We start from the raw sequence: 23,616 nt of genomic DNA, 5'->3' as shown, positions 1-23,616 counted from the left end.
TGTGTTTTGTGCAGTATGCATGTTTGTACAGCATACGTATGCATGCAAGGCTGTGCATGTGTGTACATTGCTCCCACAGGCAGACACATGGGAGCCTGAGGAGCGGTGAATATTACAGAGAAGTGGACCACAGAGGGACCAGACTCGTAGCCAAGAGACAGGCCCCACTCATAAATCCTCTCCACACTGACGCCTTTCCCCTCTGTCTCTCAGTCTCTCTCACTCTCTCTATCACTGTCTTTTCTCTTTTCTCCACTGTGCCTTTCTGTTTTGTCTCAATCCCCTACTTTGTCTGGCTTTGTCTCCATAGCTGGGAAAAGGGAGTTTTCACTTGTGAAATATTCAAAAACCACAAGTCTATCATATGAACAACTTGCAACCCTCTAGGTTTCTGAGCACGAGTTCATGGATTAATTCAGGAAGGAACAAGAAAAAAATGGGCCCATTATACTCCATTGGTATCTCAGTTGGAAACCCTACACAACAGCAACAACAGAGCAGTGTGCTTAAAATATTTAACATTTCGACCGATTTGAACCCTTTTTACAGTTTTATTAATACTTTTGTTTGTGCACAGGTGTCTAACATGCTACATGTATCATAATCAGTCTTTATATGTATTGTTTCTCCATGCTTTAACAACTGGATATACTGGAGAGAGTGCAGGAGACATAAGCCTGGATGCACAAGCTCCAAGCCATAAACAGTAATGAAGCAATGTCTAAATGAAATATCCAAAATGTGAATCTTTCAGAACTGGAGTCATTAGATCTAAATACAATCAATATAGAGAACTAAGCTCCCTGGGATCAATAAAGGTATTCTTATTCTTATTCTTATTCTTAAGCAGCACCTAACTGAAGCCATAAAGGGGTGCAAGAAACAACTGTGGAAACTCTGAAGAAATTATATTAAATAAGTGCCCTGCAAAACAATACAGAAAAACAACTGCTACAGGACTGCTACACTTTTCTGCTCCAGCCCATTTGTACACCTTGACTTCCTCCCTTTTCTCTCACCAGCTGAGGTGTCAGAGTGGCTCGGATCTTTTCAGCAAGCAAAATGAGTTGTGAATAGCAGACATAAGATTGATTTTAATCAGAGAGCCTATAATTACATTGCTGTTGTTGTCACTGATGCTGACAACAGCCAGCCCTCCTATCTTCCTGTCCTTCACTATGACTATATCTTTTTTGTCTCTTGCCTGAAGCCTGTCTCCTTTTCAGTTGGACTGCATCTCACTCTGCTTTTCAGGGTTCTTCTGCTGCCTCTACCTGTCTTTTGTCTGCTTGACTGTCAGCCAGACTTACAGCATTTTCTCACACCTATTTTTATTTTAAATGCAACGAAATAAAAAAATGTTCTTAATTGTTTATGTCGCTTTCATTTCTTTGAGTGTGGGAATATCTTTCGGTGAAGAGGAAAAAGCCTTGAAATGGCAGCTGAGAACAAAATAATCTTGGTGTGACTCAGAACCTTCTCGTGAATTCAGGCGTCCTGTCTGGTCTTAGTGTTTGCTTCCCCAGTTATACTTTGTATGAATGTAGTGGCTGCTCAGTAAATCAGTGGCCTTATGGACCGTAAACATTCCTTTTGTACAGCGTCTACCTTCAAGGCTCCCTTTGGGGCTAATCAGTCAGAGCAAAATATTGATAGGGAAATCTATATGGAAAATGCATACAGATGATGTGCATGATTTCTGTCTATTTATTGATGGAAGATTGATGAAAAAATCAATATAAATTAAACAATACAAGACTAAATGGTTAAAACAAAGATAAAAAATAGTGCATCATGCCTTGTATATTGCTGTACTGCAACACGCGTTAGCATTGCATTACAAAATTTGCAGTGGCAGCAGTTACATGTGGTGGTCATAACTCAGTGGCTGGCTGATCACAATCTCTTTCTACCTTTTACAAAACTAGAGTTTTTAAATTACAGATTCAAAATAGCACTGGGAGTCAATAAGTAATCAACCAAATCCACAAAACATGATGTCATACTGGGTGAAAATTTGGATATTTGTTTTAGTTAAAACTGCTGGAACAAAAGAAAAACAAACCACAACATTGTTAGTTCATACAATTTTGTAAGTTCAGTGTTTACTGTAAAGCATAAGAAACATTTTGAGGTCGATGAGTCAGACATATAGTTAAGCTGGATGCTGACAATAAATCAAGTACCTTTAAACTTTCCCACTGCATTTGAAAAATACACAGCAATTCAACATTTAACAGCAGAATTAAGAGAACTGAAATATTAATCAGAAAAATTGTTTTTATTATTAATATTATTGTACTCTAGCTTTGTATAATGCATGAATTAATGCAGATTTAATTAACTCATTGATAACTGCTTGGTACAGGATTAGATATTCAGCAGTAAGAGCTGTCTGAGCTAAAAAGGGATATATTTAAAGTGAAACTGTGGCGAACAATTATCTACTTGGTTTCATTTTTCAATGGTTCAGTTTTGACCTTCAGCGTTGGTTGCTCAGTTGACACTGAACGGTAACACTGGAAAAGTGTTTATAGAAATATTGTTAATTTACTATATGCACAGCTGGTTTGCTTGATTTCCACCATGTCATAGTGTTACTGTAGGAAAGCCTTTTAATTCTCTCTCTCTCTCTTTTTTTCATCCTGGAAAAAAAAATTATCCGATTATCCAAGTAGGACCTGGTCAGGCCGAAAGGTCCTACTTGTTCAGAAGCCTGTCGGTCTGTTGGTCCACTTGTATGTTTGACATGGCAGGAGGCAGTGTGGTAAACTCTGTTGCCTGCTGGCTCAAAGGACTTGTGACACTGCTCGTCCCCACGCGGTGCATAACATGACAGGATAGTATAGGTCAACTTCTCTCATCCCCCTCCATCACACTGAGTTCCAGCAGGCAGAGTGGACCCCCAGTTAAGTGACTGTGACTCCTTCATAAACACGGTCAAATGAACTGGAAACAGGGAGGGGGGGAGGAGATCATGCATGAGTATGGACCAAAGAAGCTAAAGGTGAGAGGATAACCACATACAGGTAGAGATACAGGGATCATGTGAGTATAGGGAGAGGGGCGGGGGGAGAAACTGGAAGGGAAAAAAAGAGACACAGAAAGAAGGGGAAAAGAGAGGGAGATTTGAGAGACAGAAGGAAAAGGCAGTATTAATATTCACAGACTCCCAGCGCTTCCTAAATATTTTATTACTTCCAGCTGTTTGATGTTAAGGAGACTCACCAGAGAGACCCCCCCCCCCCCCCAAACAACTAACACACACACACATTTACACTCACACACAAACTCACACTAATAAAAGTAGATACATGCACACACCATCACAAAGCCACATCGACAAACCCACATGCAAGTAAATACCAGCACATGCACACAAACAAAAACTCGCCGCCACAAACTCACACACAACATGCACAGAGACACGAACGCCAGCATAGGGGTAGACGTGCTTGCTAGTATTAAAAAAAAAAGGCACGCTTAACTCCCCAAACTGTCACACACAAAGTACCACGCAGCGTGGATCCCCAAATGTAAAAATGTATTTAGAAAAATTCATGCACATCCACAAATTGCACACTACCTTGTGTGCATCGATCACAGTCTGTCTTTCACGTTTATTCATTTATTTATTGGCTTATTTATTTATCTGCGTATTCATTATTCGTTGGACTGACTTTCTTTTTTATTTGCAAGCTCTGTTCCGAAGGGAGAGCGGGAGAACATTCATCTTGTGATGAGAGCAGTCATTAATTCAGAACAGGCCCATCCCTCCTTCTATTCCTCTGTCAGACTGTCTCTTTCTCTCTGTCCATCAGACGGGCTCTCGCTCCCTGTCTCAGCCCATCAGTCCGACTTTCTGCCACCGTCTCTCCCTCTGTGTCAGTCTGTCTTTCCCTCTCTATATTTTCCAGACTCACCCATTCTTGGCCCGTGCCTCTCTCCCTCTCTCTTTCTTTTTTTTCAGTTTCCCAGAAATGCTTTCTCCTTATTTTGCACACTCTAGCCACACTGAGCAGACTAATTATGAAATCAATGCGTTTGCAGCTCCACACCATTGTTTTCAAGTCATCTTCAGAAAGATCTCACATGACCACACATCCCTCGCCACCTGATAAAATGTGTGTCAGACACAGTCCTGTGTCTATTCCTACTTTTTGCGTTACATAATATAACTGAACTCAGTATTCAGTTGTTTTCTTATTTTTATATGCATCATAAATTAGAATATTTCCTCATCGTTATTATTATTTGTGTGTGGCTCTGCTGAAAATAAAGTGGAATCACTACTAGAGGGGAAGAGGAAGTTTTTTTCCTAAAGTTTACTGTTACAAACCAAGATTTTCTCATTTTGATTTTTACAAAACCCACATTACTTTTAAGAGGATGTGTGTATATGTTGTGTTGAAATGAAAAAAATATTCAAAGCAGTATCATGGAATATCAAAAATTATCAGTTTCTAGAAACTAAAGCTAAAAATTTTGTTTAGCCTTTTCTGTGAAGTTGTACCTATACGGCATTAGCATGCAGACTGGATTTGTTTCCAAAAAGCAATAACTTGAGTCTGGAGATTTTAGATTTTAAGCGCTTTGGAGAATGTCCATGCTACATTTGTATTTCTCACAAAACAGACCCACAACCACTTAAACAACGCACAATAGCCTGTATTAGTTAGTGTTTTTATTTGTGAGGTGGAATCATGATCAACTCCTCTAGTATTTATTGATTATTGTAAAATTATGGCCTTTGCATTGTATTTCCAGTTGTAATAACCATCCTTGCAGTATTAGGGACTGCTTTGAAATGCACGGAGCCGTGGATTACAGCTTTTGCCCTCTGCACCCACTGTGATAGCACATTTATCTCAATGAAATGAGGAGCTGCCAATTTTTTACACATTTCTATTTCGGTTTGAACATAGTCTTACTGTGGCCATATTCTAACTCGGATCTTCCCTTTTTCTTTCCCGCTCTCTCATTTCGCTGCTCTCTCTCTCTACTTCTGATCCATCTACCCCCCGTGTTCCCAAGCCTGTTAATCAGCAGATTGTTAATGAAGGCCCAAGTTCAAAGACACACACAGTGAGAGAGCGCACAAGAGAGAGTGAGAGCGGGCGCAGAGCAGAAAGACAGGGAGGAGTTTTGGACCAACTGTCTGTTTGTCAAAACATGTCCACCCGTCTGTCTCTTTGCCTGTTATCTCTTCTGATGTGAGTCCCTCAATGAGCTTCCCGCAAGGACCACAACACAGCACTCGCTCTTTGGATTTCCCTTTCATGTTCCATTAAATGTGAGCAAGTAGGAGACAGAGAGACAGCCAGAGAGGGTGAGAAAGAGATTAATTACATGTTTCAATAATGGAGATTAATTAGTATTATTTAAACATTGACAGTATCAACTAGTTGTCAAGCATTTTGCGAGACACACACAAGAGCTGTGGCCTTAATGGGTAAATTCATGTCTCACTGTGGCAGCCTAAAAGTCATCTCTTCACATTTTTTCCCTCCTTCCAAAGCCTTTTCAATACTGTACATCAACTCCACTGGCATCTGAAATTGTTGTTTTTGTGCATATCATTTCATGTTTATTTCTACCTATATTAAGATTCACCAGCTAGACATAATCTTCTTGACATTTATTGTTTGCTGCCTCTCCAGTCCACAGACAAAACACTGCTTTTATGACAGACAGCAGCACAGAGAAAACTCTGAAAGTGAAAATGGTCAAGTTCGGCTAACAAAACATACCCTCCCCCTCTCGACGAACGCTAACACAAAAGTGAAAATACGGAAAGAGAAAAATCAGACCTAGTGGAAGACTAGTCACTGTCCCTGAAAAAAACCCATTTAAATGGGTGACAGGAAACGGTGAGGGGAGAGGGAACGACGACGGAGAGCGTGAGCTTTCAAACCACATCCCGACACCACAGGCCGACTTCACCCTTTTTAACAGCACTATATTTCCCCAAAATGTATCAGCACGGGACAGCATGTGAAAGCCAAATGGCAGTGAAATCTCTGATAAATCAAGGGAAGTTTTACTCTAGAGGGAAGTTCTGTCTGCTATAATCATTTACGAGGGAGTGACTGCAAGATCTGCAAATTATCACAAGTAAAATTAACTTGGACTTGTGGGCACAGCTTTGTGCTCATGCAAATGCGTACATATTAATGCAAACACGTACATCCACCTACAGCTAAATGGGCAAGAAGGAACAAAATATGTTATCGTAGTAGATCCCAAAATAAGGATCAGTCTCCGTTTTATTTGGTAAGATGTTACATCTTCTTTTCCTACTTGTTTTTCCAGCTTTGCTCATTCCAGGAGGTAGGCGTGCTTTTCCTCTACACTAACCAACTTCACATTTGTGCTGCATCCATGCTCTAACACCTGGAAACTGTCTGGTATTAGCTTAGGTGTTTTACGGTGAGCCCTGAAAATGAGGCTTATCTCCGTTAGAGCTCATATAGGCTAGGTTTGTGTGAGTGTTTTAGATGTATACTAAAGTAACAACATCTCTGGTTGAACTCTCAGCGAGGGAAGTGAGAAAAACCAAACAGCAGGCATCCGCCTCATACTTAGCTCTACAGGGTGCGTGTGTGCGTATTTCTGCATGTGTGTTTATTAGTGTTTGTGCCTGTATGTTATGAGTGTTTGTGCATCCTTTCTCCAGCAGGACCCCCAGATCAAAACCGCAACCCACTCTCCCTCCCCATGCCTCTCTCTTTCTCTTTCTGTCTCTCTCTCTCTTTCTCCATCTCTCCACCCCCTCTCTCATTAAAAACTGCAGGCCCTGGCTTCTAATTAAATCCCACTTGAAAAGTCTTAAAGTCAGCCTCAGATTGATTCAATTTGCATTTCTGAACAGAGAACATTGCCTAAAAGGATTAATAAATTGGACGAAAAAATGCCTTCTTTCTGCGCCATGCCGTCAGAGCTTGTAAGACAACATCCAAAGAGAAATATCCCCCCTCAACAAACGTCTATCCAACATATGCTCTTGCTCGCTCTCTCTCTCTCTTGCATTTCCCTCCCAGGATGCCAGCAGAGTTGGGAAATGTGTATCAGGACTCTGTGAGTGTGTGCACATGCATGTCCTCGTCTGTGGAAAAAGTGCAGAGTCCTCTGAGGCACGGATGGGAAGGAACACACGCAATGTGACTCTCGCTATGCGTACGTGTCTCGGTGTGCGCGCGCGTATGTTTGTGTGTGTCTGTGTGTGAGAGGGGCGACTTTGTTGGAGCGTGCCAGAGTGCCGAAAGTGACAAGGAGGCACAGTGGGAAAAGATCCTTGCTGTACTGTCTGTATGTGCAGAAACAGACCACGGTGGTGGAGCCATGCCATTGGCTAGTGTACACCTACAGGCAACATGTTTGGAAATCTAAAGACTCGTTGCCAAATTTGAGAGCCAAATTCAATTAGTGCAATAAAATGAAAAGAGCAAAAGTAAGACATTCTGAACAGACCAAAAACTGACACGGCTTCAAAAAGAAAAGAGCAAAGACTAATATGAGAATTTAGATTCTAATAGACACAATGGGTTGTTTTGAAATTGTTCATGTACAGATTTGTTGTATTTATTGTGGAACAAAATAAGGGAAGATTACCTCTGAAATTTCTTCTGATTACAGCTATCAAAGGCATTTGTATCTGCAAATAAAGTGGTGCAATTTTTTTAATAAACGTTTGCATGTGCTTTGAGTATGTACAATCAAATATTTCAGTGTTTTCAACTCACACATTATTATAGAAAAAATGGCCTCAGATTATGTTGTTTATCTGGTTTGTATTACCTTTATCAAATGTCTGTGTTCATTATGTGGTTACAGTCACATACTGTCTTTCTTATAATGTCATTTTTTCCCTTATAAATTCTGTCTTGTGTGTTTGAAGAGGTTTTACGGAATCAGCAGGCAATTGGTTGTAAATATCACTTTGTATTTCAGTAGATTTTTACTGACTTTTTTGAAAACTGTACTTTGATTGGGGGGGGTATTTGTAGAAAGCCGACTGTTGAGTGGGACACATTGTCACTGTTGTTATTTGCCAGTCAAACTAGCTTGTATAATGGCTGATGGGTTTTCATAGACTTCCCAGTGGCTCAGTGGGTGAAGCCTTATTAAAAAAAATAAAAACCGTAAAACCACATGGCAGAGAAAAGAACTCAGTTTACAGTAGACATGGCCTGACAATACTACAAGACAGCCAGAGAAGTTAGAATGTGAGATTTGAAGTATATGTAATAAATAGCTATTGGAAAAGAAAACCAAACCAAAATATTTTAACTACTACTAATTTTTTTAAAGGAAAATAAAAATGCACAATCAGAATAAATTTTAATGAGATTTTAAATGATAGTGAGTGGCAAAGATAAGCTGTAAAATCCAGTGGCCAGAGGAAAGCCAAGTTACATTATGATGCGATGAGAGCTTCCCTCTGATAGAATTATTTGCCCCTGCCTTGTATAAAACAACACTGACCCCTAGTGATAGTGGTGAGGATCATCCTGCAAGTGATTTGCATATTGTCTAAATGCAGACAACATGCATGGACATGGAGAACAGCAGTAGAATTTCTGTCTGAGTGCGTTTCTGTCTCTGTGTGTGCAGATTGCGTACAGTGCATGTCCATGCGCCAGTACATGCATGTGTGTTTCTGCGTGTTCTAATAATGGTGCCTAGTAGACTGGGGCTGTCTTTGATGCGATGAAGGCTGACAAGCGTGAAACAGGTCCAATCAGGCACGTGGGCGCTGCCAATTAACCCTTTTCACCGTGTGAAACCAAACATAATTGCCTGGGGTGCAGGGGGCCACTGGGGCATGGCCTGCCCAGCGTAGGCTGAAATGGGCATTAGCAGTACTGCCAGGTGACCATTACACACAATTGAACTGCTGGGTGTTTCTCTTAATCGCATGGTTACAGTTGCTACCCAGACCTAATTGGTATGGCATTACCAAATAGCTTCTATTTCTAATTCTGACATCTACACAATTTGCCTAGAATTTCTTTATACATATTGTGTTAGAATGTTTGGTACAGTACTGCACTTCTGTTATGTTTTGCTCCGATTTCGTTGTGGAAGAATGTGGATTTTACTGCTTAGACAAAAAAAATCCTCTATTTAGTTTTATATGCTGCCACAGTTATCTTCATAGTGTCATAATAATCTCAACTGGAACAAATAGTGGTTATTAAGCAAGCTTTGCGTGCTTTGATAATTAAATTTTATTCATTTTATGCTCAAGACAAATACCGCACATCTTTAGTCAAACACCCAAAACTAGATCATTTCTCTGTACTGAAGCAAAAAGATTTTCTACTCCTATTTGTCTTCTTTTAATATTCTTGTGATCAATTAATTATCACAATAATTAACAAGAAGTACTTCAAGAGCGCAAACCTCCACCAAGGCAGCTCTCTCGCTCTAGGCAGTGTTTACATTTAAGGGAATAGTATTGAATAGTATTGTATTTTGTTTTTTTGTTTTTTTCAGAAGTCAAATGTGATATATGTTGAATCATTATATATAACTTTCTATATTTTGACAATGCATACCACACTTGTATTAATCATAGTTTCTAACTTTGTGCAAATTTCTGACCAATAAATCATTAAAAGTACAGACAGTATTAGTTTGAGGTTATTTAAAAGAACAACTGTACTTCTAAATATACATTTACATTTTCAACAAACTGATGTATTCTCATAAACGTATAATTAATCCTGTTAAAAATACACAGAAGCAGATTTGTAGTTTGTGGAAGCAGCCATGTTCCCCCACGATGTACTAATGGCCTTTGCCCCATAGTACATCAAAACAGAGAAGAGGAGCAGTCACAAGCGTGCCATAAAGGGACATTTAAATTTGTCCCTGCGCCTTCAGACTCAAAATATGAAGGTTCATATCTATTTTTTATGTATTATGTATAAAATGCATTATGTATGTATTAAGAATATTATGTATTATGTTCATACCCCTTCACCAACATACCTTCACCAAAGGAACAAAAATGTGAAGGAAAGAGACAACCACCAGCATTAACCACCATTAATAAAATGTCTCTTCTGTCTGAACTTACGCCTCCTCTAATGAATTTAACTCAGGGCTCTAAGCAAATGTACATAAATATGCTTATTTATTCCAGATATTGTTGCAATTACTTATTGTCAGGTGTCAGGTGATTAGACATGCAATCCAGACAGGTGAAAAGAGCAAGCTAAACAGCAGCAACAGCTACTTATAAGCTAACATTATGCTAGCTAATGTTAGGCTTGAGAGTCCTAAAAAAAACACATTAATAATAAACAGTTTGATTACATTCTCACATTTCTCATCCATTTCAAATACAGTTTCACTAAAGTCAGTTAACAGCAGCTATCAGAGGTTAGCAATACCTAACAGCGACAAAAACAACAGCTAACCAACAGTTTAGCATATCCTAGACAACTCACCTCAGTATAACCATATCGGGCTCCTTTCAGAAACTTTTACAGCTTCTTCCAGAGTAAATAAAGGTGGTCCTTAGTTGACATTGACAGCTGAGGTAAACAGTGGACTGACAGCCTCCCACAGGATGGGAAAAGCTTCTGGGTGCAACCAGATCCAGTCCAAATACTAGCAGAAACACACCAGCCAGTAGGAGTCATTGTGGGCTACAGTCTAAATTTAATTTTTTTTGATCTCTCTTTGTTGACTAAAACATGTTTGTCCTACAGTAGCCATACTAGGTAGGACTATGCACATCCAAAACTATATTTTAGAAAGAGTTATGTTTGGCGTTAATGTATTTCTAAAATTTGAACAATTAATTACATTCAAAAACAATAAATAAAGGGTGTTATAGAGATGTGAGTGTTTCCAGGTGCCTATGGTTGATGAACATTTGTCATTTTATTTAGTACTAAAATTCATACACAAACAGGAAAACAGGAAAATTCACAATTTAAAAAAAAATCCGCATGATAAGTGTCATTGTAGTGTAATTACTTACTGAATACAAATACACTCTTGGAGTAATTTTGGCAGGCCTGCGAAATTGGCTCTAAACATGGTTTGCTGGAATCCCAAAGCCTTGGAAATATATTTAAAACCCTTTCCAGACTGATAGATGAGCAGTGACTTTGTTTTGCAACTGTTTTATTAAGATTTTAGCATGATGTGTTACTTTGTGCAACCTTTAAGCCTAGTTCACTTTATGCGACAGGTTCTATTTGAGTGAAATCGGTTTGATGATCTGTAACATATAAGTATGTAAAATAATAATAATAATAATAATAATAATTATTATTATTATTATTATTATTATTATTATTATAAAACCTTTCCACTGCATTTAAAAAAAAAATACCAGCTTTTGCCGCTAGGGGTCACTGTTGTGCCGTTTCCCCATCATTAGCTCGACTTGCCCGTCTGCCGGACTGTCTGCCAGACAAGAAATGTTGGCAAAACACCCCTCCTCATCGTGTAGGGAAAAAATGGCGGACCCACAAAAGCGCTAGAAACAAATACACACGTTACAAAGCAAGGTAAACATCCTCGGATACACCGAGCGGCATCTCCGTTAAGGCTCGACTTCAGCGCTGAGCCGAAATGACCGCTAACTAACCTCACAGTGCTGGTACGCTCCCGTTTTGCTAATGCTAATATTTATAATCAGGTCGGCGAACTAGCGTGCCACCTAGCATGCTAAGCTAGCACGCTAAATCCGTGGGCATGTCTGTGAAGCCGTGCGTAGCATAGCCTGCTGGATGAGATGTCTGCACTGGCTTCATGCATGTTTGACTTTCATTCAGTGGTGTTTGGAGAGACTTGTGCAGCAGGGGTTGCTGTTAAACTCCTGATTAATACAGTTAACGTTGTTGTCATGTAAATGAGTATTCATGGAAATAAAGCGTAGGAGAGGGCGGGGAAGAGGGTCCCATGTGCTGGCTTTGTGTTTTGAATGAAGCTCAGTAAATTTCTCCAATGTAGCCGGTGATGTTTTGTTTCTGAATATAAAGTTAGGAGCTCCATTTATGTGTGAAACAACTGTTACTCCCTGGAGTTTGCAACAGGAGGGATGTGCTGCTGCCGATCACTGATGCCAGTCCTCCTGTCACTTTTTTTCAGCCCGAAAAACAGGGAGCCGGTCGCTTTAATTTGGGAGCCGTCCCCCCTTTGGCGGCGGAAAAAGGCGCACTTCTATTGAAAAGGAGCTCATCCGATAAGGAGAAACGCAGCAAAACGGTTATGAAGTTATAAGGTAGGCGCGTTTATAATATGAACAGCCCATATCTGGTTTAAGCGACACTGTGGATGCTCTGCCTTTGCTCTTTTACATTTTCCACGCAAGCTCGGTTAATTTATAACAGCCCTCATAATAAAGCGGGAATATTTTTCCTCAGCAAATTCAAATGTTTGGCAGATGGTTAACATCTGCGTTGCGACTGTTACTAACGTCCTCACATTTCTGGCTAAAACTACTTAAATATCGGCCTTGTTTGATTACTTTGTGGTAATAAATGTCGCAGTGGGGTGTGGGGAAACTGCAGAAGCAGCCACTTGAAGCACTTGTTTATATCCGTTGACCTGCTGACCTGTGTGTTGTGTCTGGTTTGTAGTGTTTGTGAGCCGGGGTTAGGTAACAGGGGTCACTGAGCCTTAAAACATGTTGCTCTTGCCGTAACCTTGGCCTGCTGACAGACGGCGAGACATTCATGAGCATTCAAGACAGGATGCTTTATGTTATGGGCAATAAACCAATTTTCTGTAATCAATACTAGTTGTTTTTTTTTAAATTAATTATTAAATTATTTGATCAAAGTTGAATAGAAAGTCATCCCTGGGTGCTATTTCTGCTGCTTTAACTGAGAGACCGGTGTCATTTTTTGGGATAAATCTCTTACATAAGCAGTCAATATCTCAAGAAAGTTATTCATTATGATCTCACAATGTATGTGTAACATGTGAAAAACTCCACAAGTCCACATGCAGTGCACTTTTGATCTTTGTGATGAACCCCTGAGAAGACAAGTAAGCTTTAGTAAAGTCTCCAGTTCTCTGTTGCCTTTGAATAACAATAGTACATTTTATATGTAGTAACTGAGCCTTTGGCCTCAAGAATATATTATAGAATATATTAGTGTGATTGGTTCTTTGTCAGTGATGTAAATTAAGAGTTGTGCATTTTGATGGCCTTAATTATCTATGATTTTAGAAATATTCCGCCATCTGTTAGTATAATTTAGTTTTTTGGGGAATGTCTATGCTTAATAGAGTGGTGCGCAGTAAAGGTTACAAGTCTGTTTTTCCTTACTGAAGAGAAATCCTGGAATTTCCTGTTTATTTCTGGTCATTTCAGAAACAAAATGTTGCACTTGAGAAAATGAAACACAAGTTAACAGGTTAAAAACAATATATTTTTTCACAGTGCTTGTAAACTAGTTCACTTGCCTCAAGGTGTTTCTTTTGTGAGGTAAAGACACTAGAATAACACAGTTCCATTTAAACTGGCTGAAAATTTCAAATCCAACGTGTGTAAATGGATTTATTGAAGTTTGATGCTGCAGTGTTGTATCAAAAGCATCATGTTAGCTGCTTTATGCCCAACTGTCTCCAGACTTCAAGGTGACATTTTGTGTGTGTGTGTGTGTGTGTGTGTGTGTGTTAATGTTTCGAATGTGACTCTATTTTTAAATCGATAAAGGAAAAAATTGCCACAAACATGCGTGACTAAGCTTTAACTCAGTTTTTGTGTGTTTTATTGCCTTTACAGTGGAGGCCACTTTTGTTTTGTTAGTTGGTCAGTATTGTTGGAGCATGAGGAAACCTGTACCACAAAAAGGTGAGTTTGTTTTATGATTAATATATTTTTAACATGTTGTATTATTTCTAGATTGTAGGTGAAGCTAGAAATATGTAGCGTGTCATCTTTTATGCCCTGAAAATGTATGTTATGTTGTAATAGTCCTCTAATTCCTGACATTGCCTGGAGCAGTGATTTTTGCCAGGTATTGCAACGTGTTGACTGATGAGAAGATTACCCATAGTTAAAGGATTTTCTTGCCTTTCTTGGCTCTTCTAGCGATAGAGTGGAAAGATGCCCGAAGGATTAAGCATGCTAGGAGTGGACGGCCTTCCCGCGTGCCCTCACAGTACCAAGGTATATAACGCAATGGTAGATGAAGTAATTGTTCACCAAATGTAAGCAAAAACAATGTGATACTGTTTTTTCTCAGTATTTTTATTAACTATTCAGACAATTTGTTACATAAATACAATATATATATATATATATATATATATATATATATATATATATATATATATATATATATATATATATATTAGGGGTGCAACGATATTCGTATCGATATTGAACCGTTCGATACAGTGCTTTCGGTTCGGTACGCATATGTATCGAACAATACAACATTTGTAATTTATTTTATCAATTTTCCTTCTGACGATGCTGTCTGTGTGGAGCGCTCAGTGGATCTGCGCTCGACAGTGCAGCCTAGGCGGAGTAGTCGAACACAGATTCACTGAGCGCTCCACACAGACAGCATAGTCAGAAGGAAGAGCGCAGGGCACCTCCCCCACCCTCATTGTGTGGATGCTTTAAGCATCCACACTATTGAGTTCCTCTTGGGACTTCCGTACACTTTTTGGCACTTAACTACTTCCACAAGCATCCACACTATTGAGTTCCTCTTGGGACTTCCGTACACTTTTTGGCACTTAACTACTTCCACAATTTTCAGCCGATTTTCACCGTTCAAATTTTAAAATATTCTGCTATTTCTGCTAATTCCTGCTATGTCTTTTGGTATTTTTCACTATTATACTTTTTAAAATATTAAGCTTAATTTGTCCCATTGAAATGAATGGGAAACTTCTGCAATTCTGCTAAAATTTGCTTGTTTCTGAAACTTAACTACTTCCTCATATTTTCACGTAAAACAACCATTCAAACTTTAAAATGTTCTCAAATTATTGGGCTATTCAGGTATGATTCAGCTTTTTCAAATCTTTTACCGTTTTACCTTTATGCCTCTTAAAGTTTTCAGTTGCAAAATTGTGATTTTTCACAAAATACATGCGTTGTTATGGTTGCTATGCACTTGGCTTCCAGTCTGCCACTGAAGGTTTTGCAGTCTTCTCTTCATGTCCGAACAACTTCTTGCTACTTGCTCAATCTTCACTCAACTTCCACAAATTATACATCAAAACGTAGGTATTTTTGCTGGGTTTCCGAAAATGTCACTATCATTGTTGTGGGATTTATAGAATTTTGGCAAATCTCCTCAGACCAACACAAAGTCGCAAAACTCTCCATAGAAAGTCAATGGAGAGCTTGTTCAAAATCACCGCTTGATTTCTGTAATGAGAGGCATATTCGAATCGTCATATCTCCTCAACGAAGCAAAGTTAAGACATAAGGCTTGTCCCAGTATATCTTCAGACACTCCTGACGCTCACAATTCAAGAATTATTTTCTCACCTATTACCGTTCTGAAATGAGTTAGACTTGTTTGAGGGTAGGAAATTCGTCCTTCGCTCAGATTTCTTCAGATTTCAAACTCTGGAAATGAACCACTTTTTTCTCTCGTCATATCTTTTTAATGGATTTCCACAGAGACCTGAAAATTTCCATGATTGTTCACCAAAGCCTGCTGTCTCTTACGGTGAAAGAATGATATTGATACTCCAAATAGATTTAGAGTTAGAAAGCGTTGTTTGAGGGCAAGTCAAGGCAGTTTTTGCTTTGCTCTACTCAGTTATGGTGCATTAGAAGTCAATTATCTTTAATAATTCATATTTTAATGATAAATTGTCAACACTTTAAGATTCCCCCATCTCTTCTGAACAAAACGGTGTAACGGTGTGTTCACACCGAACGCGATGGACGCGAATAAAACGCCCCAAACGCCCCTAATTTGACGCGTGTACATTCGCGTCTCAACGCGTGTCCAAGAAAAATCCATCGCGCGTCAAAATATCATATTTTGACGCGCGTGAACCGGAAATGTGGGAGGAATGTGGGAGGGAGTTGTGCCAGACCGGTATCTTTGCAAGATGGCAGCTATCGAGCTAGCGCTTGAAGAGAGAGTCTCCCTTCTCTATGTACTGTGGAGAGCAGAGCAGCAGCGTAAAAGACGTCCTCGCCGTACCTGGGTCCATCAGGTCCTCCAGAGGCATGAGCAGTTTGGTGAGTTTCACCACTTGCTCCAGGAGCTGCGCCTGGATGACGGCCGATTCCAGCGCTATCACCGTCGGCCAGTTTGAGGACCTGCTTTCCCTCGTCGGTCCCAGCATCGCCCGCCTAGACACCAACTACAGGCGCTCAATCCCACCTGCAGAGCGCCTGTCTGTCTGCCTGAGGTTAGTAAAACTATTTAATACGGTAGTCCTTTATTGATATCTGTGCTAATATGCTAATCCATCCAGTTATACACTGCTAACATGGATGTGCTATGCTAACAGTGAATGCTGTCGGTGTTTACTGAAAGCAAACTGTGGTACAGAGACGACTCTTTATAATATTTCTAGTGATACTCAGAAGGTCTCATCAAGTCCCGATTTAATTCGATTTATGCTGTTATCAGTGTTTGAATGATAGCATGGCTGTGGTGTCACATCAATGTATGCGCTCGGTGTTTGCTGATATCAAACTGTAGCATTAGGACCACTGAGTTAACCTTTGTAGTGATACTCACTCCTTTTTATTTAGACCTGGTTTAATTCTGGGATAGTTGAATGTTTGTATATAATCCCTGCAGCTGTCAGACTCTATAGCAGGGGTCACAGCCTTTATTAAAACAGAGTTAGATAAAACTGTGAACAGTTTGGTTCATCTCTAGTTACATGGTTCTATCTTGATAAGCTATGTCTTATCACAGATTAATTTTTCAAAAATATTAATGATTTAAGCAAGGAAAGGGCTACATGTCAACATACAACTCTTTATTTCTATTAATGTCTTACTTCATTCCTACCTGATTGACATGTTTAGGAATTGTGAGTGATTGGCTCACTGTAGTGGCAAAAGTTGCTACCAATCAAATTATGATATGTTAAAGTTAAAACAAAACACAACTGTTTTAGATATTATCTAATATACATTTTGTAATTATCCTTATAATTACAAAAGGTTTTATGTAAGATTCATGTTTTGTGATTTAAATCTGACATCACAAAAGTATTTTGGAATTTGAATAATGTATTTTGTAACTGCAGTACACATAATACTGATTTTGAACAATTTTGTCCAGGTTCCTTGTCACCGGGGACTCCTTCAGGACCATCGCGTTCAGTTTCAGAGTCGGTGTGTCCACGGTGAGCCAGATCACCCCCAAGGCAGCGACGTCCATCTGGGACTGTCTAGTGGACGACTTCATGGCTGTGCCTTCACCTGGAGACTGGCGCTCCATCACAGAGGGATTCCAGGAGCGCTGGAACTTTCCTCTGTGCTGTGCAGCTCTGGATGGGAAGCACATCCAGACAAAGGCACCCCATATATCATATAGGAGACACACACATTGATATACACTAAATATTCATTTCATTTCTTTTTTGTGGTGCCCAAATTGATGCACCTGCTTGATTTTGTTTAAACAATTATTGCACACTTTCTGTAAATCCAGTAAACTTCTTTTCACTTCTCAAATATCACTGTGTGTGTCTCCTGTATGATATTTAACTGACATTTTTTATTGTAACAACCAACAATTTATACAGGAAAATAATGTCTATTAACAAGGTTGCCCAAACTTCTGCATCCCACTGTATCAGTATATTTTGTCATTAGTATAATATGAAATAAATTCTACATGTGTCAAGTCGTGTGCCAACATTTGCTGTGTAGTAGAACTGAGACATTAGTCATTATAAACATTTATTTGAAATAATATTAAAAGTCTCAAACAGAAAAACATTAAACATAAATATATAAAATATAAGAATTTACAGAGAGACAGGAATAAAAAGGACCAGCTGCTCTCCAGAGCAGGAACAAGGCTGAGGAGGAAATGCTCCATTGGAGACTGGTGTGGCCTCTTCAGGGACTCCAGGATGGCCAGCTCCACCGCCGATGGACCGTCCTGGGACCCGTCCCTCATCTGCCTCGGAGCCGTCCTCCTCTGTGGGCCTGTAAAACAGCACAAAACACAAAGAAATGAGAAGGCTGCTACTAGATTTTAATTTCAACATTGAAAAAAAAAAAAACAATAACAGGATATAATCAGATTGGTTGTAGATATTTAGTAAAGGTGATCACAAGGGAATCCCACCGACTAAAAAGGTATCAGTGCTTGCTGTACATATCTGTGGGTGCAGCAGCAGGAGCTCAGGGACTGGGGATGCTCTGCTGCAGAATCAGTTGGTTCTATCAATACAGTATTAAATGTTAACAGGTTGGATATAATAATCGTAGAGTAGACAGTGGTCCCTCATTTATTGCAGGGGTTCTCAGAATAACTAGCCCCTGGTCACAGTTCTCACAATTGATTCTCAAAGTGCAAACCTTTGTAGATTGCAAAACGTAAAAGTATTATTATGCCGCGGTTTGTCTTCATCTGCCCGCCACTTTCGTGCGCCTTTTTCCCTCACGGTGCAGGTGTCTATTTCCGAATGAGGCTCATAGTTATGGGTGTTTTTGTGCTGTTTTTTCTATTGGACGCGATGGTTATCAAAACCAAACGTGATAAATTTGGCAAGCGCAGGAGATTTGTCAATCAGGCTGCAGAATGCAATGCTGTACTGTGCAATAAAAAATCAGCGAAAAAGCAAAGCAGTGACGGATGAACAGCGGGACCACTGTGTGCTGTTTATTAATAAACAATAAAATATATTCCTAAATGATAACATGCATAAAAGCAGAACGGTATTTGTACGTCAGTGGGAAAATAGCGGTGGCTTGCTAGCTTTTGTGCTGCTTCCCCGGGTCAGTGAAAACTTTCAAAAGAGAAATGAATGAACTTACCAGGTTGCCCGATCTCTTCACATATCTTCCTCCAAGCTCGGTCCTTTTTATTCCTGTCTCGGTACTGAAAGCAGCTGGTGTTGTACAGCTCCGAGTTGTTTGCTACCGCATTGATTAGCCTTCCCCTCCATTGAAGTATGAAAGGCTTTGGCTGGATCTGCCCCTTTGACCTAGGTAACAGCCACGTCACCAGGCTCCTGATTGGTTGTCGCGGCGCGATTTGACGCTGGAGTTCAGATTTTTCCAACTCGAGCGGTAGACGCGAAACGCGCGTATGCACAAAATGCAACACAAAAACTCACGCGCGTGGTTTTATTCGCGAGTCAAACGCGCCAGACGCGCTACACTGACGCGCGTTTTCGCGTTTTCGCGACGCAAATCTGCTTCCGAATTTTCGCGGGACCCGCAATCGCGCGTCATCGCGCCTTTCCATTGACTTTACATGTAAACCTGACGCTCTATTCGCGTCCATCGCGTTCGGTGTGAACACACCGTAAGAATGACCGTTCTAGCCCCTACGGTTAGGAAATTATGGTCATTTGTTTGAGGGGAGTCGTCATTATGAGAAATAGACTGCAAAAATCCTGTGTCTCTCTGTGCTGCATGCACCTGTTTTGGCGGGAAAAAGTGCACAGGCTCTTTGATTGGTGGATTCAAATTCAGCAGCTCCAAGGCTGCTTGACTGAGCTAGAAACTTACTTCTCTGTGTGTGTGTGTGTGTGTGTGTGTGTGTGTGTGTGTGTGTGTGTGTGTGTGTGAGAGAGAGAGAGAGAGAGAGAGAGAGAGAGAGAGAGGAAGCCTTTTTATGGGATGATCTCATTGTAAGATTCAAATTCAATATATTTAGACTGGTTGACTGAATTGGATCTTGTGTGTGTCTCTCTGTGCATGTGTGTTTCCATAAGTGTCCATATTTGTGATTGTGTGGCTGTTATATTTTTTTTTGCCAATTTTTTTCATTTAACAAGTATATTTGAGGGACCCTCAGCATGTTCAGCATTTTTTCAGCTGTCCATTTTGCTTTTCCAATTTTTCTGTTTAAGTTATTACTATTGTGCTAAATCATACTATTTCTGCTATTTTATAAGATTTGTGCTAAATATAGTATTTCTGTCAAATTATAGTATTTGTGCTAAAACATAGTATTGATTTAAAATTACAATATTCATAGTTCATCACAGTGTCTCTGGTAAATCACAGTATTTCTGCTCTGTTGTACTATTTTTCTAAATCATAGTGTTTCTGTAATGCTTAAGTATTTTTGGCTAAATATATTCTTTCTGTTATCTTATACTATTTCTCCTAAATTCTTGTATTTTTGAGAAGTTATCATGTTTCTGGTAAGTTACAATATTTCTGCTAAGTTCTGCTATGCTATTGTATTTCTGCCAAGTATTATGTTTCCTCTAAGATATTGCAGTTCTGCTAAGTTATTCCATTTTAGCAAAGTTCCTTTGCTTCTGCAAAGTTTTTACAATTTCTGCAACTTTTCAGCTTTTTCAGCTAGTTTTTGCATACAGCTTCAGCTTTAAAGCATCCACACTGCATTTTCGCAGGAAATGCAAATCTTTCTAGTTCAGATCTGGCGTTTGGAATTATTTTGGTTTTCATGTGACGTATGACCCTGAAGGTAAGCGAGTCATGGACTAAAGTAAAACAGTATGTTGGATGTGCCATGCAATGCTCAATTACATTGGTGTGAACTAGTGTGTTAGCGCAGTTAGCTCGTTAACGTGTTGGCCGTCTAGCCCCATGCACGGAGCGATCAGCGGTAGCTCGTTAACGGAGATTTGCCGTGTTGTGGCGTTAAGGTCATTTCGACGAGATTAACCTGAAAGCACTAGTGGGAACACAACAAATATGACTGCACATTTACACCGACATCATCCTAGTGCAAAGACAAAAACAACAAGCATGCTACTAACTTTAGCCGAGTCATTTAGACAGCTGTTAGCACATGATTCTCCTTATGCTGCTGAGAATATAGCCCAGAAGAAGCGGATAGTATAGCTTTTATTTTGGAAAGAGCCATTTCTCTGTAATAAACTCTCTTTTCCAAAGATGAGTGATTCCTCAATCAGATACAGGGCTTGCAATATCGCTAGCCCGACGTCCCGGAGCTAGCGATTTTTTCAGTCGGGCTACCAAAATCTATCTCTTCCCTGCCTGCCGGGCTATTGTAGGAAAAATATATGTCAATGCTTTTGCATTCTTTCAGAAATGTAGCTGGGTAATTATGTCATTGGCATCAGTGAGCCACTGTCAATATGTGACATATTGAAGTCGCGTTTGAATTTGCGCTTGTTTTTTTGCTTTCACTTTGCAATCGTGCGAACTGTGTATAGAGAGCGACAGCACTGATCTGTGAGTGATGATAATTTGTGCACCAATTCCTCTGACATCGTCTTATTAATCGTTAGCTTACTATGCAAACATGACAAGTGAAATCTCCCGCAGCTTAAACATGTGAGAGGTTGATCGCGCAGAGAATCGCTGAGCTTATGTGAGTGCGCGTGTAAAAGCATTTCAGTTCTGCTGAGCCAAATAAGACAGGTCAGGGTGAAGAAGTGACAGCCAAAGAAAAGCTTACCACAAAACGGAGAAGTTATGACAAATCAGACTATAAGGCAAAAAGAAAGTGCAGCTTTATGGTTTCATGGACAAAAGAATTTCTGTGGCTGCAATATGACGAGCTATATAACCAGGGCTGCACATAAGTGGTCCGCAGGTGCGCATTCGCTGTCAAAATAAAAAACGCGCACAAGGGTTAGGGTTAAATTTAAAAACTGTACTTTTGAGTTAAAATATATATTTATAATTTTAATAAATGACAAATTAAAAATGCATGAACATTTTTTTTGTATCGAAAAAATATCGAACCGTGACACCAAAGTATCGAACCGAACCGAACCGTGAATTTTGTGTATCGTTGCACCCCTAATAAATATATATATATATATATATATATATATATATATATATATATATATATATATATACACTGAACAAAAATATAAACGCAACACTTTTGTTTTTGCTCCCATTCCCCATGGGATGGACGTAGAGACCTAAAATTCATTCCAGATACACAATATAACCATCCCTCCCAAACAGTGGTCACAAATCAGTCCAAATGTGTGGTAGTGGGCACATCTGCTATATTGAGATAATCCATCCCACCTCACAGGTGTGCCACATCAGGATGCTGATCTGACATCATGAGTAGTGCACAGGTGTACCTCAGACTGCCCACAACAAAAGGCCACCCTGGAATGTGCAGTTTTTTGCACTATTGGGGGTCTGGGGACCCAGAACCGGTCAGTATCTGGTGTGACCACCATTTGCCTCATGCAGTGCAACACATCGTCGCATGGAGTCTATCAGATTGTCAATTGTGGCCTGTGGAATGTTGGTCCACTCCACTTCAATGGCTGTGCGAGGTTGTTAGATATTCGTGGGAACTGGTACACGCTGTCGTATACGCCGGTCAAGCACATCCCAAACATGCTCAATGGGTGACATGTCCGGTGAGTATGCTGGCCATGCAAGAACTGGGACATTCTCAGCTGCCATCTGCCCTGAACAATGTGAACCATGATTCATCCGTGAAGCGCACACCTCTCCAACGTGCCAGACGCCATCGAATGTGAGCATTTGCCCACACAAGTCTGTTACGGCGACAAGCTGGAGTCAGGTCAAGACCCCGATGAGGACGACGGGCATGCAGTTGAGCGTCCCTGAGACGGTTTCTGACAGTCTGTGCAGAAATAGTTTGGTTGTGCAAACCAATTGTTCCAGCAGCTGTCTGGGTGGCTGGTCTCAGACGATCTTGGAGGTGAACCTGCTGGATGTGGAGGTCCTGGGCTGGTGTGGTTACACGAGGTCTGCGGTTGTGAGGCCGGTTGGATGTGCTGCCATGTTCTCTGAAACGCCTGTGGAGACGGCTTATGGTTGAGAAATGAACATTCAATGCACGGGCGACAGATCTGGTTGACATTCCTGCTGTCAGCATGCCAATTGCACGCTCCCTCATTGCTTGTGGCATCTGTGGCATTTTGCTGTGAGTCAAAACTGCACATTCCAGGGTGGCCTTTTGTTGTGGGCAGTCTGAGGTACACCTGTGCACTACTCATGATGTCAGATCAGCATCCTGATGTGGCACACCTGTGAGGTGGGATGGATTATCTCAATATAGCAGATGTGCCCACTACCACACATTTGGACTGATTTGTGACCACTGTTTGGGAGGGATGGTTATATTGTGTATCTGGAATGAATTTTAGGTCTCTACGTCCATCCCATGGGGAATGGGAGCAAAAACAAAAGTGTTGCGTTTATATTTTTGTTCAGTGTATATATATATATATATATATACATGAGAGAGAGATATTTTTTTTGTGTATTGTTTGTTTTGTCAAGGTAAAAATGTAAATCTTGTACATACAATGTAACAAATGTGGCAGTGTGCGTGACTGGAAAAAGATGTATTAAAGTTTCCTGTTATTCTACAGGGCACTTCAGTTGGGAGAAATACCTGAAAGAGACAGACACTATTGCTGCCCCTGCCTCATGTTTCAGACAGGTATGTAGATTCATGGCTGATTGCAAAGTGTCATTTTTATAGGTCTTCATTCCTTTTTCTTTTTTTT

The 23,616-nt window shown here is 40.1% G+C and overlaps 2 protein-coding genes across 5 annotated transcripts in view; both read left to right on the top strand.

The window, feature by feature from the left end:
* The first annotated feature begins 11,413 nt into the window (after positions 1-11,413).
* LOC101470902 (Scm polycomb group protein homolog 1) overlaps positions 11,414-23,616 on the top strand; it is a 31,144-nt gene continuing 18,941 nt past the window's right edge. For 2 of the 4 annotated variants that reach the window (XM_004550956.5, XM_004550955.5), the window contains exons 1-5: positions 11,453-11,623; positions 12,115-12,247; positions 13,760-13,828; positions 14,069-14,146; positions 23,479-23,549. In XM_004550956.5, the coding sequence (XP_004551013.1) occupies positions 13,804-13,828; positions 14,069-14,146; positions 23,479-23,549 (174 nt within the window). In that variant the 5' untranslated portion in view covers positions 11,453-11,623; positions 12,115-12,247; positions 13,760-13,803. Of the gene's footprint in view, positions 11,624-12,114; positions 12,248-13,759; positions 13,829-14,068; positions 14,147-23,478; positions 23,550-23,616 lie in introns of all 4 variants that reach the window. The other 2 variants (XM_012919130.4, XM_076890126.1) reach the window with 2 other exon arrangements.
* LOC143421104 (uncharacterized) lies at positions 15,867-17,864 on the top strand. The gene is made up of 2 exons (XM_076890125.1): positions 15,867-16,368; positions 17,259-17,864. The coding sequence occupies exons 1-2, from the start codon at positions 16,109-16,111 to the stop codon at positions 17,527-17,529; spliced, it is 531 nt and encodes a 176-aa protein (XP_076746240.1). The 5' UTR covers positions 15,867-16,108; the 3' UTR covers positions 17,530-17,864.

This window comes from Maylandia zebra, linkage group LG11 (assembly GCF_041146795.1).
Source record: "Maylandia zebra isolate NMK-2024a linkage group LG11, Mzebra_GT3a, whole genome shotgun sequence".
In the NCBI taxonomy this organism is placed as follows: Eukaryota; Metazoa; Chordata; class Actinopteri; order Cichliformes; family Cichlidae; genus Maylandia; species Maylandia zebra.
The sequence above is the reverse complement of the archived record's forward strand: the minus strand, read 5'-3'. Positions and strand labels throughout refer to the sequence as shown.